We start from the raw sequence: 18,935 nt of genomic DNA, 5'->3' as shown, positions 1-18,935 counted from the left end.
CCCTTCTCCCTGCCGGTGATTGGCCGGTCCGCCCGTCGCTGGGATGGGGCGGGGCTCCTGATTGGCGGGTTGGCATGTCCGTCAGGGGGGGGGGAGAGCCTTGGTATCCCGCAGTGGAAGGGAGAGTGTCAAAAAGTGCCAGAATGTTTGGACAGTCGACAGTCGCTGGGCGCGAGTGAAAGCTGCGGGAACCTGGGCAGATGCTGGGCTTGTGCAGAGAAATAGGGGTCTTGTATTAAATCCAGCCACCATAACACCACATATATACATATATATATCTATCCCTGTGACTGTGTGAAGCAAATGGCCAGCGGTGTATTGAGGGGCAGTTTGGGTGGGGGCAACTTGGACGAGCCCGTCTTCACGCAACTCAAACCGGTGAGTCTTCAGTCGGAGGAACAGGCAGCGGCAGCGGCGGCGATGTTCGAGGGCATGAAGAGTCCGGCGGTGAGGATGCTCGGGGCGGACGACCTGGCCCAGGTATGTCTCCCAGAGTGAGGAGAGGAGAGGAGAGCTTTACACTGACTGACACGTTTTTATTTTTAAACCTACTCAGAATCAGCACCTCGTCCAAACATGAGCCAAACTTTTTTTTAAAAGTTATTTAAATTCAACTTTTGTACATTTATAGAATCCCATCGCAAAAGCTATTCTCCTCCCCCCCCCCCCCCGCCCCTCCCATCTTGTTTTTACCTCAATGAGTTTGTAAAAAAAAAGTTAGGATTCTTTTCCAGGAAGTATCGGAATGGAAGAATGTTTTGCTTCTGATTTGCAACATGTTTCCCAATTTGTATTTTAGAACCCCCAGGCTTCAAACTTAGTTACCGTTGTCCCGAAAACGTTATATATATATAACCAAAGGAGTAAACGCCACACGTCGTGGGGAACAGTGTCCCCCCCCCCGCGCCCTTTTCACTTCTAATAGTGTTTATTGGAGTTTGAGATACGCAAGTGAATGAAAGCGATGATAAGGAGACGTGTGTAAACACTGCCAGGGTGAATGACCAGCAACTGGAAGCTGCTGTGGTGATCCCGGGTGTCTCCCACTTTGCGTTAGACTTCAGATCCCAAAATCCCAACTCTTTGCAGGACAAGTGACTGGTTGAGAGATTTAGTGCAACTTCTCAATATTGACTTCCACCGCGCCTTGATTTAAAAGCTTTAAGGAAGGGGAACCTCATTGTGTTTTTTTTTTGTGCACTGGTATATATAAAGTCAGGGCATAGTTTAGCTTGTATTTTAATGGATACTGATTTGAAGGTAAACTACAGTTTGGCAGACAATCGACTGCATCTCTACTTCCCCAGTTTCAGGTGGGAGTGACTCAGTCTTGTGTTGGAAGGGGTTAAAGTGATGGGGAAGTGCGTTTGGCTCAACATGTTCTCAACCTCCCTCAGACTATACAATGTTGAGTATGCATCAGGCGAGGGTGAGATGTGTTGTATTTTTATTTTTTGAATTATGTTTTTTTTTTGGTCATTGGGTGAGGTCTGCAGCTGGTTTAGCACTTGCCATGCAGCATTCAAGCATCTGACTCTCTCCTCGCCCACGGAGCGAGTCATTGAGACGAGAAAAAACTTCCCAGCACTTTGAAATTCTCCCTGAGCCACTGCACTGAAAATATGCCGACGACAGCTGGAGGATCTATAATCAGAAGACTCTAAATGTGTGGCCAGCACCAAACTTTTGTAACTTTTTCAGGGGGTTGATGGAATCGGAATTCACAGCATAGTTGTTCAAGCCCAATCATTGATCAGATTTTCCATTAGTCAGCTGATTATCCTCAGCGGGTGGGGTAGTGGAGAGGTATGGCTCAAAAATATTTGGCATTATGTGGAGCTTTTACAGATGAAGGGGGAATGTAGCATTGGTATCTTCAATGGCAGTGTGCTTGATGAATGTTCCCCTGATGACTGTGGACATTCACCACCCCCGGACTGTGTTGATCAGTGTCAGGCCATTACCCAATGGTATTTTCTATTTCAGATATTTTGATTTGTTTTGGAAAATATTTGAGCAACTGTCTTTGCAGTTTTGCTGCAACTTTTCTTTGGACTCGCAAGGAATATACAAACATTTTCTCCCATACGCTGTAAAAGTTATGGTATTTATGTATTTCAATGGAATGTTTTTTAAACTTAAAAATTTCCGTGCCACGTAACATAATGTGCTGTTTCACCTCAGACGGTAACAAATAGTCGTTTGCTAGTACACTACTCGAGTATTGGTGAAAAAAGAGGTTTTCTGTCAAAGCTTTTCATCTTGCACTCAGCAGGACAATTGGCAAGAAAACACCAATGTCAGGGAAACAGCATGTTTAAAGCAGAATTTTACGGCAGCGGAAATTTATGTTCCCGCTGAAGCCAATGAGGTTTAGAATGTCTCGCCGCATTTTAAGGCCCTGAAACGGGGCCGTAAAATTCTGCCCGTATGAGAAGAGAATGCTGATTGGCTGGCAAGTGGGCGAAAAGCTTCAGCAAAAAAAAGTCTCCCTTTCTTTCGGCAATACTCAATTGGTAACCCAGACTGAATTCCTTCGATATTTTGTAATTGGATATTCAAAGTGCAGAGCAATATGGATGTGTTCCGTAAAACATTTTAAGATTAAGCGTCTCTCATTTTAAAGTTTGTGTATTTAAGTAGTTCAGAAGATCAGAGCAAAACAAGTACAGGAACAAGAAGTGACTGGATTAGGTTGCTGTTGTGCGAATGCAGTGAAATGTTTCTGGTATGCTAGAGGTGGCTGCTAATTCCTGGTACCAGTTCCAGATGACTCTGTACAATCCTATACCAAACAACTGGAATGACTGGATTTGAAAGCTTATCAAAAGTTCATCTGGATGGTAGATCCCTATGAAAGATGTGCACCCGTGTTAACTGTATGCAGTATTGTCACTGGACATGTTTAACATATTGAGAACAATGGTGCTTAAGAAAAGCTGCTTTTAAGGCAATGCGTATTAAGTTTGTGTGGTACTGTTAGTTCATTACTTGATTCAAATTGAAAGTGAAATGTAAAGTGGAAGGTCAGTAACCCTCAGTACTTCACACTGGTGTATATCCTGATACAACCTGTAATTATGCTGCTAAGTTTGTTTTGAGCAGTGCAAGTGGATTTAGTATGAAAATATACACGCCCACCATTATTGCACCGAAATCCTTGTGATGGCACTTAGCTGCACGCCATCAGCTGAAGCAGGTTTGTTTTAACTCTTCCACTGATGTCACTAGCATATCTGCCTTGTCTGGAATTGCCACCAGTTTTCAAACAATCTAAATGTTGTACAAGGTTTGCTCAGTGCACAGCTTCTTCATATACTTGGTTATAAATATATCTTAATTGTGAAGGTGGATGTCCCAAAGTTAACCTTGTAACTTCTGGCTGCAATAAAAATTTTAGGTTTTAAGATTTCTCCCATGTACTACGAATCCGTTCAAGGGTACAGAGTTTAGTTTTGGGTTGCATAATTTTTGTCTCATGTTGCCGTTGCTGATTTCTCATTCCAGAATTTACGAGAAATTGAAAAGCAAAGAGCGCACATTGGCACGTGTGCACGTATTGTGAATTTGAAGTTAACTTCTCCTGATGAATGATGTTGGAAATAAATCTGCCACTGGGCAAATAAATGTACGTGGGGGGTCAGGAAGGGTGGAAAGAAGAGCAAAGGAGTTTTTAAAAACCTGAGGCAGCAGGACCGGTAGAAAAGGTTGCAAGAAGGGATACGAGTGACTCTCCTTTCTTGGCTGAGGTCTCGAGTATAAGAGCTGGGAGGGTATGCTAGAACGGTATAAAACATTAGTTAGGGCACAGCTGGAGGAGTGCAAACAGTTCTGGTCACCGCATTACTGAAAGGATATGATCACATTAGAGAGGGTACAGAGGAGATTTACGATCCTTATTTGGAACCATATTGCTATTGTTTCACTGTCGCTCGGTCAAAGTCCTGGAACTTGCTTCCCAACACCACTCTGGCTGCACCTACACCAGATGGACTGCAGTAGTTTAAGAAGGTGGCTCACCACCCTTTTTAAGGGCAATTAGGAATGGGCAAGAAATGCTGGCCTTGCCAGCAATGATCATATCCTGTGAAAGTATAAAAGAAATGTTGCCAGGAATGGGGAAATTTAGATCTGAAGAAAGATTGGATCGGTTGGGGTTGTTTCCTTTAGGACAGAGGAAGTTAAGGGAGTTATGAGAGACCTATATAGAGTGGACAGGAAGGACCTATTTCCATTAGCAGAGATGACACTAACTGGGGGCATAGATTTATTGTAATTGATAGAAAGGTTAGAGGAGAGTTGAGTAATTATTTCATCAAGAGAGTGATGGGGGTCTGGAACTCGCTGTCTGAAAGGGTGGAAGGTGGCAGAAACCCTCATCACATTTTTTTAAAAATGGAATGCACTTGGTGTCACAACCCACAGGGTTATGGGCCAAGAGCTGGAAGTTGGAATTAGATTGGACAGGCCTTTCTCAGCCAGTGCAGACATGATGTCATCCAGATCGTCTCCTCCTTGCCATAAACCTTTCTATGTTTCTAAAATACTTTATAAACTTTTCTCCTAACGCTTGAAGTTCCAGGTATGTGCTTATGCATCTTCAGGGTGGAAATTGTGGCTTTCAGCAGTTAGCCCTTACTGTACTGAGTGGGAACCTGAGTCTTTCCAATTTCCGATACTGACTGCTGGAAGCAATTATCGTCTGGCCCTCAAAGGTCATTTTAAAAAGTTCATTTCGGGCAACCTGTAGAGTTAAGATTAGAGTTTGTGCGATTTTAAAATTCTCACCCTAATGTTCATTTCTCTCCACGGTTCTACCCTGGCCCCTTCCAATCTCTCTAACTTCCTCCAGACCTATCACCCTCCAACATCTCTGTGGTCTACCACTTCTATCCTCTTGTGCACCCCCCATTTCCATTTCCCAATATTGGCAGCCTTAATTCTCTCCTAAAACACTCTATCCAGTCATCTCTTGTGCCTCCTTGAAAATTCTCCTTAAAACCTACCTCTTTGACTAAGCTTTTGGTCACCTGTCCTAATATCACTTTACGTGGCTTGGAGTAAAATGTTGCTGGACAATGCTTCTGTGAAGGGCATTGGATTATTTGCTACACTGAAGGTGCTATATAAATGCATATTGTTGTAAAGGATATTTTCTGTTTAACATAGTCTAGTTAGAGTTGACTAGTTAATATTCCTCCCTCGTATGTCTTTCAGTTCTATTCCAGTTCTATTCCAGTTCTTTAAAAATCTGTTATTGTGGTATGCTTAAATTGTATTTAAACTTTCTTAGAGAAACCAAATGCAGGATAAGTTCCCAAAGTATACAAGGTAAATCTGGATGTAGTGACTAGGTGTCTAAGTTTTAAAAGGATATTTTGAAGATAAGATAAAGTATTTCATTGTTTTTGAGGCCCTAAGGAAGACTCAGCTAAGGTAGGCGAGACTGTGTTATGATTCTTTATTCCTGCATCATAGGATGTAGGGAGCAGGAAGAGAAGTGCAACATGGTATAATTGGAGCTTTGAAAGAACAATCATGTGAAGCTCAGAGGATCACTGTCTCTAGGAGTATTGACAAATGAAGAAAGTTGAGAAAGATAAATGAGAATGAGGTTGGAAGCTAGATGCAAGAGGTTGTCTATCAATAAATAAGCCTTTTCTTTCATTCTGTCGGGGAGCGTGTTCGAGCCTTTCTAGATATCAACATGTTTTGAAGTCTTCAGTTGCTTTTACATTATTATTTCAACTCTGATCTGACGAGCCCCCTGTCCATGAGCTACATCCTGACATTTTATAACAATTTTATATTGTTAAATTGGTTTTCTGTAGCTCAACAGCACACTTGGAGACCCAATGTGAAATAAATGTTTAAGTGTGTCATTGGGTGATGGAAAACTGGTTTAACAGCATTTAGTAACTGGCTATGAGAAGCTTAGTAAAAGAAAAAAACTATAAAAGCACCTTTAGATAGAAATTGGGCTCTGTAGAGAGATGTTGAGAAGAAGCAGGAAAGTAAATTGAACAATCACTGACATATGAGGGTTTCAGTTGAGGCTAAAGAAGTTAGGAGAGGTTAAAACTGTTGATCAGTGAAGGACTAAGGGATATTAGCTGTTGTTAGGCTTTGAAGGACTACCAGTCTCTAATTTAAAAAAAAGATTATCAAGGATAAATTAAGCTTTGGTTTGAAGTAAGCAAAGGGAAAATATATCTTTCACCGGCCATGATTACTATTAGAATTCTGATGTTATGAATAAACATTACAGTCAGTGATTGATTTTCAAGCAACTAACAGATTTAACCAAAGGTCATTCACACAATTGTGTGAAAAGATGATTGGCTGATGACTTAGAAAAAGCAACAGGGAGAAACTAATCCAGTTGGCATGGTGGTAAGAAATCATACTGAGGGGAACGGTTTTATTAATGGCGTTCAAATGTTTGCCCACCAAATATTGTTCCACTTTGCTGTCTTTCTTTCCGTCTTCTCCACTCGCTGTACATTCCCTTCAAGATCACACAAGCAAGTTGAACAACATTTAGATATTCTGAGTGTGACTGTGCTCTGAATAATTTCAGCCTTCTCACCGTTGCATTTAATGCTTTCCTTTTCTTCTAAATGTAACATGGGTGAATGGGTGGAATATTCAGAAGGGCAAACGTGACTGTTTAGTATCTACAACCAGTGCTTTTCTAATTCCAGAAATAGTTTGTGTGCATCCGCTATTGAGCAGGGGCTCCTCTCACACTTATGTGTTAATCACACCTGTTACATATGTGCGAATGCAGTACTAATATGGATTGTTCCACAAAATAGCAAAGCAACACTGACAGAAACTAATTTTATAACCTGTGTAATTATTTTTTCCTGGTCACAATTCACCAATTAAATTCTGGTTCTGTAAAAGGTCAGTCATAATTTTCTCAGCGACAATTATGCAGAGAATGGCTAGACACATTGGGTTTTAATATGCTTGTGTATTTTTTTATACATTTTAAAAATTGTTTACTTTTGGGATGGAGAGGACAGTGAGTAAATGTGTAGTTCAGGCACTACTGAACATTGTGTCTTTAAATAATCTTCTCGCCATATTGAACACAAGGAAGATGGTCAGGCATTTCCTTGTCTTCTAATCTTAGTTGCCCATTAATGACCCAAAGCACAATAATAAAGCCACCAGACAGCATTAAGTGGTTTTAAAAAGTAAGAAATCATTGCTGTTTAGTTTAAGTTGGGGCACAAATAAATGCCTGAGATTTTCTAATGCCACCTGTGACATAATTAGTTTAAAAAATTTGAGTCAGTCAAAACTGGATAATGTTTTTACTTTTAAATTTCTTGCTGTCTCCATGTGTACCTGTTCCTGTTTCTCACTTGCTCTCTTGTGTTGCCTTCATCCTTCTTTCTTGCCTTTGATCTCTGTCTCATTCCAGACGCTGTACAATTTTAAAAAGCACAAATGAAATATTTAATAACTATAAGTTTGTTCAAGTTTCCATGACTTCAAAAGTAAAGAAAAACATAACATGGGGACAAAAACTGGGGGGGAATGGGACAAACTGCATTGCTTTTTTAAGTGGCTAGCGCAGACTTGATGGGCCGAGTGGCCTCTTTCTGTGCTGCTATTCTATGATTCTAAGCTTCAGAACGTACTTCTAAAGTTTGAAGAGAACCTGCAGCCAAATGTTTCCTTGTGACCCGAGTTTACAAACCATTATAGCACATTCATCATTTTAAATTATTCTTTCATTGTTTTTGTTCCTGCAACTGTATCAGCTTCATTAAACATTAACTTTTACATGCAGTAACATTTCAAATGCAGTTCATGGCATTCTTAAGTTTCTGCACCTGGACAGATAAAGTTTATTCTCCAATCTGAATTGTTTGTAGAATTAACTTTAGACCCAGCTCTGTTCCAGTTACCTGTATATCTTAAGAGAAAAAGTTGGAAAGGTGAGCAATCTAAACACAATATTTATTTATCCCTACCTGTTAATCTTTGGGAAATTGTACAGATAAAATTGACTGTTTCAGAAAAAAAAATTAAAATTAGTCGTCTTCCACGTGATGCTATCCTCCAGTTAGTTTTTAAATAAAGAGAATGTGAGCATTGTTAAATGGGTAAAATAGTTTTATTTTTAAAATAGACTGTTGTCTAGATACAGCCATGACTATATAAAGGATGTTTAGAAGTTTTACTTGAAAATGTTCTAAATTTCTAAACAGCTTGCTTTGAAAGCCCATCCCAATGCCAAGTTTTGTGACAGAGTCTTTAAATATTTTCTGAAGTTGTGATTTTAAAAAAAAAAGTTAGGTGCAAACGATGATGTGGTTCTTTTGAGCCTTCGCAAGGGAAGGAACCTGCAATTTAGAATTACCTAATCTAATCAAGCAGATTCAGCAATGGCTTCATGAAGGGGGAAATCATGCCTGACAAATTTATTAGAATTCTTTGAGGAGGTAACAAGCAGGATAGATAAAGGAGAATCAGTAGAAGTAATATATTTGGATTTCCAAAAAGCGTTTGATAAGGTAGCACACATAGAGCTACTTAATAAGATAAGAGCCCATGGTGTTGGGGGTAGTATATTAGCATGGATAAGGACTGGCTAACTAATAGACGACAGAGAATTGGGATACAGGGGGGCATTTTCAAGATGGCAACATGGAGTGGAGTACCACAGCGATCAGTGCTGGGGGTCACAATTATTTACAATATTTATGAATGACTTGGATGAGGGAAATGAATGTACTATTGCCAAAATAGGTGGGAAGGCAAGTGGTGAGGATGACACAGTGTACAGAGGGATATAGACAGTGAATGGGCCAAAATGTGGCAGATGGACTATAATGTGGGGAAGTGTGAGGTTATGCACTTTGGCAGGAAGAATAGAGGAGCTGAATATTACTTATATGGAGAAAGACTGAAGAAAGCTGCAGCACAGAGTGATTTGGGAGTCCTTGTGCATGAATCCCTAAAAAGCTAGCATACAAGTTCAGCAGGTAATAGGTAAGGCAAATGTAATGTTGGCCTTTATTTCAAAGGGAATCAATATAAAAATAGGGAGGTCTTGCTAAAACTGTACAAGGCACTAGTTAGACCACACCCAGAATACTGTGAACAGTTTGGGACCCCTTATCTCAGGAAAGATATACTGGCATTGGAGGCACCCCAGATAAGGTTCACTCGGTTGATCCCGGGTATGGAGGGATTTTCTTACGAGGAGAGGTTGAGTCGTTTGGGTCTACATTTATTGGAGTTTAGAAGAATGAGAGGCAACCTTATTGAAACATATAAGATTCTTCAGGGGCTTGACAGGTTAGATGCTGAGAGGTTGTTTTCTCTTGTGGGAGAGTCTAGGACCAAAGGACATAATCTCAGAGTAAGGGATCGCCTATTTAAGACAGAGATGAGGAGGAATTTCTTCTCTGAGGGTAGCCAATCTGTGGAATTCTTTACTGTAGAGGGCTGTAGAGGCTGGGTCATTAAGTATATTCAAGGCTGAGATGGACAGATTTTTAATCAGTAAGGGAATCAAGGATTTGGGGGAAAAGGCAGGAAAGTGGAGTTGAGGATTATCAGGTCAGCCATGATCTCATTTAATGGTGGAGCAGGCTCGATGGGCTGAATGGCCTATTTCTGCTCCTATGTCTTATGGTCTTAATTTCTAATATATCAGTAATGATCTTGAAGAACCAACTTAAGCATCAAACATCTCTCTTCAGCTCCAAACTCATATAAGATTTTATTTTTTGTTATGGAAAATAATGTTCTAAATCTATTTTCCTTAAAGTCTGCTTGTATTTTGCAAACAACTCCGATTACACTCATTAAGGTCTTAATGACTTTATCATTGAAATGATCCTTCGGGGTTTAAGGTCAGAGTTACCCAGTCATTTTATATATGGGGCATATTCAATGACATTAAATTGCCAATCACCATGTGGCATTTTTTATAAAATGTGCTGGGGGTTTACATCCACAAATATCATACGCTATTATACTGATGTTAAATTCCTGATTTGCAACCAAGGCAAAAGCAGTGGGCTGCTTTATTCTAAAACCCCTTACAGTGATCAGTTTGCCATGATTTTATATTTTGCTCTCTCTTGCTGTGAGTCAAATCCCTAGTACTAATTTAGAAAGGTGGTAACACACACAATGTGCAAAATACAAGCTTTCTACCAGACTTTGGTATAGTGCACCTTCAAATTTGAATCTATACTGCATTTTACTCCAAACACATTTTTTTACCCATTACAAAGCATTTACTAAATGGTAAGACCGAGGAAAAAGTTTCTCCATCTAATTCCTAGGCAATCAGTTATGCACAGATCTCCAACCTGCAAACGGGACCTAATATAGCCCTATGTTATGTGAAATCAGCTAAGGTTGACCGTTCTATTCTTTCTCTCACATAGCCTATGTATGACATTTCCCCAAGGTGGCTTTATAGAGATTGGAGACTCTCGGTCCAGAGATCCACAGGCACAGATCAAATTCTTCCCACTCTATGGCAGTGCCTTCATGTCTAGGAATGATGTTGAGTTACCTTGGTGCTTTTTTAAAAATTGAAAATAAAACATTTTGTGACCTGAAATCCATGGTTAATAATTGGACATTTGTACATTACTGAAAGTTTAGCCTAGAATTCTCAAGTTCAATCAGAGTGGATTTTCTGTCCTGAGCACAATAGGTGTGAGAGGACCACAAAATCTGGCTAAGGGCCAGCCAATCAAATCTATGCCGCTTTTGTGCTGAACATATTTTTCTGGTAGGCACTTTAAACCAAACTGAATTGGCCCAGCTGAGCTTCAGTTGGCACCATTGTCCATCGAATGTGATTGAGCTAGATGCGCACTTTACTCAAGTGGAATGGAACTAAGGAGTGGCCAAGGTTTATTAGACTTTGTTTTTGTTTTGTCATGCCTTTTTAGTACAAGCTTTTTTTTAAAGCACTCCGAATAATGTCCAGACCAGTTTGCTTTTTAACTCTGCGGAAGTGTTTTTGTTGTTGGTTTAATTGGAAGCTGAGTGTTGTCTGCTCGTACACTGGCAAAGTGATAGCACTGTACTTCAGCAGAACAAAGAGAGGTGTGTGAAGGAACATAGCAAAACTAGCAATGCAATTTCTGCAGGAATTCAGGAAGATGTTAGTTCAAATCAGTGATCGAGGTTGGTTTTAGAGTGCCTTAGTCATGTTATTTCCTGGCTGAGTGAAAATAAAGACATGTCATTTTATAGTGAACACCGGATGTTGGAAAGCACTTTATGGCCATGAAGTACTTTGAAGTGTGGTCACTGTTGTAATATAGGAAATAAGTGGTACAGGATAAAATAAGTCATCGGGCACCAGCACCATTATAGTATCTGTAGTGACTAAGGACAGCCACCTCTTTGAGCTTCTGAACAGTACTTAGCTCATTGTAGATGGAAAGACACCTGTAGTCAACTTGCATCAGCAACTTGAATTTATATAGTGTCTTTAACTTAGTTAAACATCCCAAGGTGTTTCATAGGATTGATATCAGGCATTTGACACCTAAGCCATTTAGAGAGACATTAGGGCAGGGACAACACTTCTGCTGATGGTGAAAATCTCTCCCTCCCTCAACATTTCAGTCACCAGATCCTCCTATCCACTTGGGAGGGCTCTCAAAGTTTCAAGTGAAGCAGTCCTCCCTCATGCACATCTCATGCAGCAGCAACTCTAGCTGCGCCAGCTGTCAAACTGGGGAAAGTCGGGTGCTGCGTCATTTCCATCAGTTGCCCAGAGATTCCGTTTCCTGCCTCTGCGTATTTTTTTGCCAACTGCTTTTTTTCTGCCCTTTGGGAGTGGCTGAAATTTGACCCCACATTTAACTACCTTTACTTGTCTTTAGATTGTGCGTCGTATTCGTTTTTGCAGCAGCTGCCTAGCACATGCCATTTCTCATGTCATCTCTTTGATAAGCTCCCAGAACCAGGCTCAAAAGGGGCAGGGAGCTTGGCACAAATATATACTTTCAGCCAACCTTGAGGTCCTGAAACCCATCGGCATTCAATTTACAGCTTTCAGAATTTTAAAAAATAGATAAAACGCTTAAACTTCAATGATGGAAATTTAAGATAAAATCATCAGTTTCATTTTAAACAAGGTTAACTGGAATAATGCAATCATCTTGAAACCGAACAATGATTGTTCATTTTCATCTCCCTGCAGTTTTATTAATGTTTAACATCATTTGGTAAATAATCTATGTATGTTATAAACATCTAAGCGGAAAACCTTTGAATGTTGACTAGACTAGGCTTTATGGGACGGTGGTGTCCAAGTTAAACAGTTTCATTTTGAAATTTAGTCTTGGTCAATCAACATCACTGATTATGGCTCGGCTGGTGCAGTTCTGATTGTCTTTACAGTATTTCAGCAGAGAAGCCGAGAGACTGTGCCTCGAAGCCGTGGCTGCTTTAAGGCTGCAATTTTTAAAATATTTTGTCTGGGTTAGCACTTTTTTTTAATCAGGTGTTTAAATTGCCCATTCCTTACAAGAAGTGATATTTGTGTCTTGCCTGTGCTTGATTTTAATATTATAAAAGCAAAATACTGCGGATGCTGGAAATCTGAGACAAAAACAAAAATATCGACAGATTTTAATATCGACAATTCTTCAGCGAGACCAATTTGAATGCACTTTGCTCTTGTACTTCTTTTTTCAATTTGTGCCTTTTTATTTTTTGCTTTCATATTCATTCCGTACTGCCTTTTACTTTTCATGCAGACTAGGTGTGAGATGGAGAAGTATCTGTCTCCCCAGCCGCTGCCAGTCCCAGAAGTGAAGAAGTACAGAAGGGACAGTGCCTCGGTGGTGGATGAATTTTTCCAGGACGAGCGGACCTCACCGTACAGTGTCAACATCAATGTGATTCTGCCTGACATCACTTATCTGCGAACTGGCCTTTGTAAGCCACAGAGACCGTCCATGGTGCAGCCCCATTCAGAAGTGGTTACTGCTTTTACCCAGGCAAACAGAACACTTACGACCCAGGCCTTGCCAGAGTTCACCAGTGTGTTTAACACTTCACCGCCGACCGACATCAACACTGCGTTTATCAAGCAGGAGCTGCCTTCCCCTGAAATGCATCTCCCCGCATCCCCGCAACAAGGTCAGTTGTACCAGCTACTGAGCTCCCCAGACTTGGTAAACATTCCTGGTAACGCTTCTCATGCACAAAGTAACGTGGCCTGCATGGGCAACCTTACCAATGCTTCCCTATCAACAGGAATGACTGGCATGAACACGCTCGCCACGGTGCAACCACAGACAGCATTGAAACGCTTTCATTCGATCTCATTGGGCACGTTTACTGGGTCAACGCCGTTCTTCTCACAGCAGCCGACCTACCTGCCACCCTCGCCACCAAATTCTGAGCCTGGAAGCCCCGACAGGCAACCAGAACTGCTGCAAAACATGACCCCGCCTCCATCATATGCCGCCTCTATTGCCTGCAAGTTGGGGTCGCCCACTGGAGCCCATGCCCTCCCAGCAACCCTGCAAGTAACGCAACAGAATGTGCCACCGCCTAAGTTCAACCGGAGAAACAACCCAGAGCTGGAGAAGAGAAGGATTCATCACTGTGACTTTCCAGGTCTGTGGTACAATTTTAAAAGGAATTACATATTGCATAGAATTACATAGAATGTGCAGCACAGAAACAGGCTGTTTGGCCCAACTAGTCTTTTCTAGTGTTTTTGATCCACAAGAGCCTCCTCCCACCCTACTTCATCTAACCCCTAGCAACAGATCCTTCTATTCCTTTCTCCCTCATGTGCTTTTTCTAGCTTCCCCCTTAAATTCATCCATAAAATTCACCCAAACTACTCCTGGTGGCAGCGAGCTCCACATTCTAACTACTTTCTGACTAAAGAGGTTTCTCCTGAATTCCCTGTTAGTGACTAGCTTATGTTTATGACTCGAGTTTTGGTCTCGCCCACATGTGTAAACATATTCCCTTAGGATATGGCCAATAGTCTTTGGCTTTTATTTCAGAAAGACTGTTTAAATTAAGTTAAAACATAATAATTAACATAGGAAAGATCACCTGTGCAATGCTTTTCCAAATAATAATTAAAGTACCTGCTGCTTTGGAAACTTGCTTGTTTAAAGATTGATGCATTTCCTTTAACAGTCGCATTTTTCATCAATAAAAGGATGGATTTATTTTAATTCTATTTTATTTTGAAAAGGATGGTTTCTTGGCAATTAGTGAATGGGAATGGAAATCCTTTGGATTTAGCTTAACATAATCACTGTATGGCTGAATCGTGTTGTAAACAATTTGTGGGTTGCACATTGATTGTAGATTGTACGTATTGACTGGATAAATATTTGTTCACAGAATTACATTCAAAATCTGAGTGCAGCACTAAACAGCCTGTCTGCACCCCAACTAGAGGCCGATTCCCTGGCCGCCTCCATTCTTTTCAAAGAGCATTTCAAAAGCCTTCCTCTTCCTATGGTTTTTTCCACTTCCATTTATCCCTACCCCACCTCACAAAATTTCCCCAGCTTTTTGTTCTGTAGTTTTGGGTTTATCTTTATTCGTTCATGAAATGTGGGTGTCGCTGGCTAGGGCAACATTTATTGCCCATCCCTAATTCAAGAGGGCATTTAAGAATCAACCATATCAGAGTGGGCCTGGAGTCATGTGTAAGTCAGACCAGGTAAGGATAGCAGATTTCCTTCCTTCCCTAAAGGACATTAGCGAACCAGATGGGTTTTTACAACTATCGACAATGGCTGTGTGGCCATCATCAGACTTTTAATTCCAGGTTTTTATTGAATTCAAATTCCGCCCTCTGCCGTGGAGGGATTCGAACCTGGGTCCCCAGAACATTACCCTGGGACTCTGGATTACCAGTCCAGTGCCAATACCACTACGCCACTGCCTCTCCGGTGTTGCTGTACCATTCATCTGATTTGAATTGATTGAGATATTCAGAGGTTGTACTGTATGGAGTAAGGTATAAGCAATGAAGAATGAAGAATTTTGAGCTTGTCCTCTTTCAAACTGCGGGGCGGCTATGCCAGCCAGCTATAGCTCTTGTTCCCAGATTTATGGCAGCTTTATTTGCATTATGCTGATGACCAGGAGCAGTGTTGAGCAGAGGCAGGAGGTGCCTGGAAGTAGTTCTTGTCAAGCAAGATCTAATCATGTTAGCTTAGACTGCATTTTAGGCAGAAATTGGAAGTAGTTTGGATCTTGAAATATGAACGTAGGAGCAGAAACTTTTTTGGGTAATGTGGAACTTGGCTATGAGATTCTACAAGGACAGGTTTCTGATACCAGGAGTTATTGAGTTCCTTCAGGTTTGCTACCTTGTACGGTTATCTTCACTTATAGTGGACATGACTTATCTGGATTATGAATTAAATGGAACAATAATGTTTCTTTCAGAAGTCAAGTGCATTAGAACTACTTCATTTGATTTCTTAAGGTGAATATTTCTTTATTTAATGTGAAAAGTTTGATCAAGCCACCTAATTGTTTAATTTAGGTTAACAGAATACGAGCACCAGGTTTGCAAACTTAAAAAGTAAATATCTGTTTATTGGACAAATTGTCTTTAACCAGTGGCAAAAGAAAGAAATATGAACTGCTATTTTCTAACTCTATAACCTAAATTCTACCCCTTCTTAAATCCCTATACACACATACAAGACACACAAACGTTTTAAGGGTGGGGTAAAACAGTTTAATAGCACCAATTCTGGATTCAATGGGTTGATTTTGACTGATGTCTTCCAAACTCCTTTCAGTTTTTTGTTGATGACATGAGGTGACCTTCCCAGCACTTTCAGTCTTTAGTTCACTGGTTGAGCACTTGCCTTTCAATGTCTCTAATGGTGAATTTCCCCTTTTGCTCTTGACAGGGACTTTTTATAGCGAGAGCAGGCTATAGAGATAAGAGGGAAAAAAAACAGCTAGCTATTATTGTAGAATTACTGGAATCTTACACACGGGAAAGAGGCTTTAGGTCTTTTCTCTTTTCAGGCTAGGAGCTTTTTTCCTGCGGCACTGCTCTCACACAAACCCTGGTCACCTGGTTAGGAACCAATTAAAATGTAAACTGCCAGGCAGTTCCCCATTAGACTGGACTCCTCCTCAGCACCATCCTGTCTTTCATGGCACACTCTGTTTCAGGACAGCAACATTGTACATATCCCTCACAATGTTCCAGTAGTCATGTCTTTCAAATTGCAGCCACTGTAATTTTAATCTACAGCCCAACAGAAATAAAAAGATATGTTCTTTACAGACAGCTGATGGTGAATGCTGAGCTGCTCAAATCCCAGAGGGAAACTTGAAACAACAGTCACAACTAATTTTCAATTTGTATAAATTTCGAGGTGCATGCCTTGAATTCAGTAGTAATAAGACCACCAAGTCCTATAGGTTTTTATACTAGATTAAACATTTATTAATAAGATAAATTATTTTAAATACATACATAGATCTACAAATTACTACTGTGATAACTTCTAAATCCCCCAATCAATCTAACTCCCAGTTACATTTTCGTTAAGGCAACAGTAAGATACAGGTTTTAAAAGACCCAGGCAAGAAACATGATACCCTGAATGAGTCCAATTCCAAGTGACTTTTCTTAACTTCAGTACTTTGAGGACAGCAGCGTGAGCCATAGATGCTAAAGGCTTTTTACACACTTGCGTAAGATTTTAAAAATGCCTTCCCTTACAAACAGTCTCTTTATGCATATCTTCCTCTTTGAATGCAAATACCCATTGTTTCACTATGTCTTTGAACTTTATCTCCCTGATAATAAAACCCTCTCATTGCACTAAGTTTTACCAGTAATCTTTGGGAAAAATAAACACACTGTTGCTAAACTTCACCTGGCTAGGTGACACATTTCATCCCTCCTTTGAAAACAATCTAGTCTGGTTTATGTAAAAAATGCAAATGTTTCCTTGACACCTATGTTTCTAAACTTCCCCATGTTTACATAATTAACATTTCAAACCTAACCTCTCTTCTTAGAGATCAAAGCACCTAGACTTCAATTAAGTCTCATGCACATGCACACACAGTCACATCCCACTATTACTCTATTTTACAATAAATTCTGATAACATTGAGAACTATTATATTTTCTTGACATACTCACCTTAAAATGTTTTTGTACTATTTCAAGGTGTAACCTGACTCTTTGTCATGTGGTGTGTGTGTGATAATTGATGCAACCAAGCATTTAAATTTCACGACTGAACTTGGATTGTAAAATATTTTTGTTTCTTCCAAATTTTTTTCTCCTCTTCTCAACTGTCCTGGAGACATGACTCCTAACTTGGGTTCTGTGGATGCCGTTAGCTCTCTTTTACCTTGGCATCCTGCATCCGCAGTGTTTTGCTTTTGTATGATATGGTCACTCACTAGTTTTAAGCATGCCTCGTTTTAATTTTGTAGCCAAGATCTTTCAAGTGATGTTAACCTTCAGTTCGGCCCATTAGCTTCTATAGAGGCATTGTAGCTTTAGAGGGAAATTAAAGCTCAAATTATTCTGTTCAGTTCTAATGATGTTTTATTCCAATGATAGGGTTTTCTCTCTCTCTCCCCCTCCTCCATCCCAATATTTCTGGGGCCAGTGTGAAATGATAATTTTGCTGATAAATATGCATTCTCTCTTCCTTTTAGTGCCTCTCTTGCTCTTGCACTCTCCACCCCCCCACCCCCCATCTCTCTATTTTTGGCTGTGTCTCTCCCTTTCTTGCTCTGTCCCTCTCTTGTGCCCTCGCTTTCTGTCTCTCGTGATCTCTATGGCGTGCACCTGCTCTCTCTGGTGCGTACCTGTGTAATCTGGCTCCCTCGCTCCCTCACTCTCCTTGATATGTTTCTGTGAGTAACAGAGGAATAAAAAGTGTAGGAAGTTCTGATTCAAGGAGTAAGGAATCACTGCAAACATTGACATAAATTAAATGGCAAGATTGCTGCATAAAATGGAGTAATAGAATTTGGTTTTAATAATTATTTGCATGTACTAGTTTCCAGAACTGTAACTCACACACCTTTGTGATTATGTGCTCTACTCCTAATGATCTGGGTTTGGTTATATAAATCAGATTTGTGGTTCTGTACCTCTAATTGGAATCATTTGCTCCGACCAGGAAATTCTTTACTTGCTGGTAGACTCTAATTTACAGGTGTTGTGCTACCATTGTAATTGTGGCAGAGAGGAACAGCCTTCTCTTTGAATTATGTGATTACAAAGCAAGGGTTGGCATCGATGAATTGAAGTTTGGAGTCGCTCTTTTATCAGAGTCAACATTCACAGGAGGAAACCTAATGCTGCAAGGACTCTGAGTCAGTCCTAGGTCTTACTGCTTTGTTGCTTCCTATCTTTCTGCAGTTACACACAGAAAAAAGTGAAAGGGAAAAGTAGACTTGGATTTGTTTCCATTTTGTTGCTTTTTATTGGATTGTCAATTGTATGTTTTTTTTAAAAAATCATTGTTACTGGACATAATCAGCAATTTATGTACATCAGTAAAGAGATTTGAGGTTGATTTATCTGAAGTCTTTGACCCTCTGACCACATTACCATTTAGTTATAATGAAAGAAATAGACCTTTTCTATATTGATTATAACTGAACTACATCCTAACTGGAAATCATATGCTATTAGATTTGAATTTCCCTTTGAATAGAGCTGAAAGTTTTTCTGAATTAAAGATCTTTACAGATTGGAGATCTCCTCAAGAAACAAGAATAATTTAGTCTACATGTGAACGATTGTTTGCTAAGACTTAAATCTCAGTAGTAGCATTCTTGGCTTTGAGGGAGAAGGTTGTGAGTATATTTGCATACTTCAGACACTTAAGCACATATGCATAATCCAGGCTGACATTTCAGTGCAGTACTGAGGGAATGCT

At 40.2% G+C, this 18,935-nt stretch overlaps 1 protein-coding gene across 3 annotated transcripts in view; it reads left to right on the top strand.

Annotated features, from left to right (window-relative positions):
• Positions 1–263: 263 nt before the first annotated feature.
• The window catches only part of LOC144683016 (Krueppel-like factor 5), a 36,418-nt gene continuing 17,746 nt past the window's right edge, over positions 264–18,935 (top strand). Inside the window, exons 1-2 of one of the 3 annotated variants that reach the window (XM_078545987.1) lie at positions 264–480; positions 12,765–13,632. In XM_078545987.1, coding sequence (XP_078402113.1) covers positions 304–480; positions 12,765–13,632 — 1,045 coding nt within the window. In that variant the 5' untranslated portion in view covers positions 264–303. Of the gene's footprint in view, positions 481–1,832; positions 1,971–12,764; positions 13,633–18,935 lie in introns of those variants that run through there. The other 2 variants (XM_078545989.1, XM_078545988.1) reach the window with 2 other exon arrangements.

This window comes from Cetorhinus maximus, chromosome 7 (genome assembly GCF_964194155.1).
Source record: "Cetorhinus maximus chromosome 7, sCetMax3.hap1.1, whole genome shotgun sequence".
NCBI lineage: Eukaryota > Metazoa > Chordata > Chondrichthyes > Lamniformes > Cetorhinidae > Cetorhinus > Cetorhinus maximus.
This window is presented reverse-complemented; position numbering and strand designations above follow the sequence as displayed.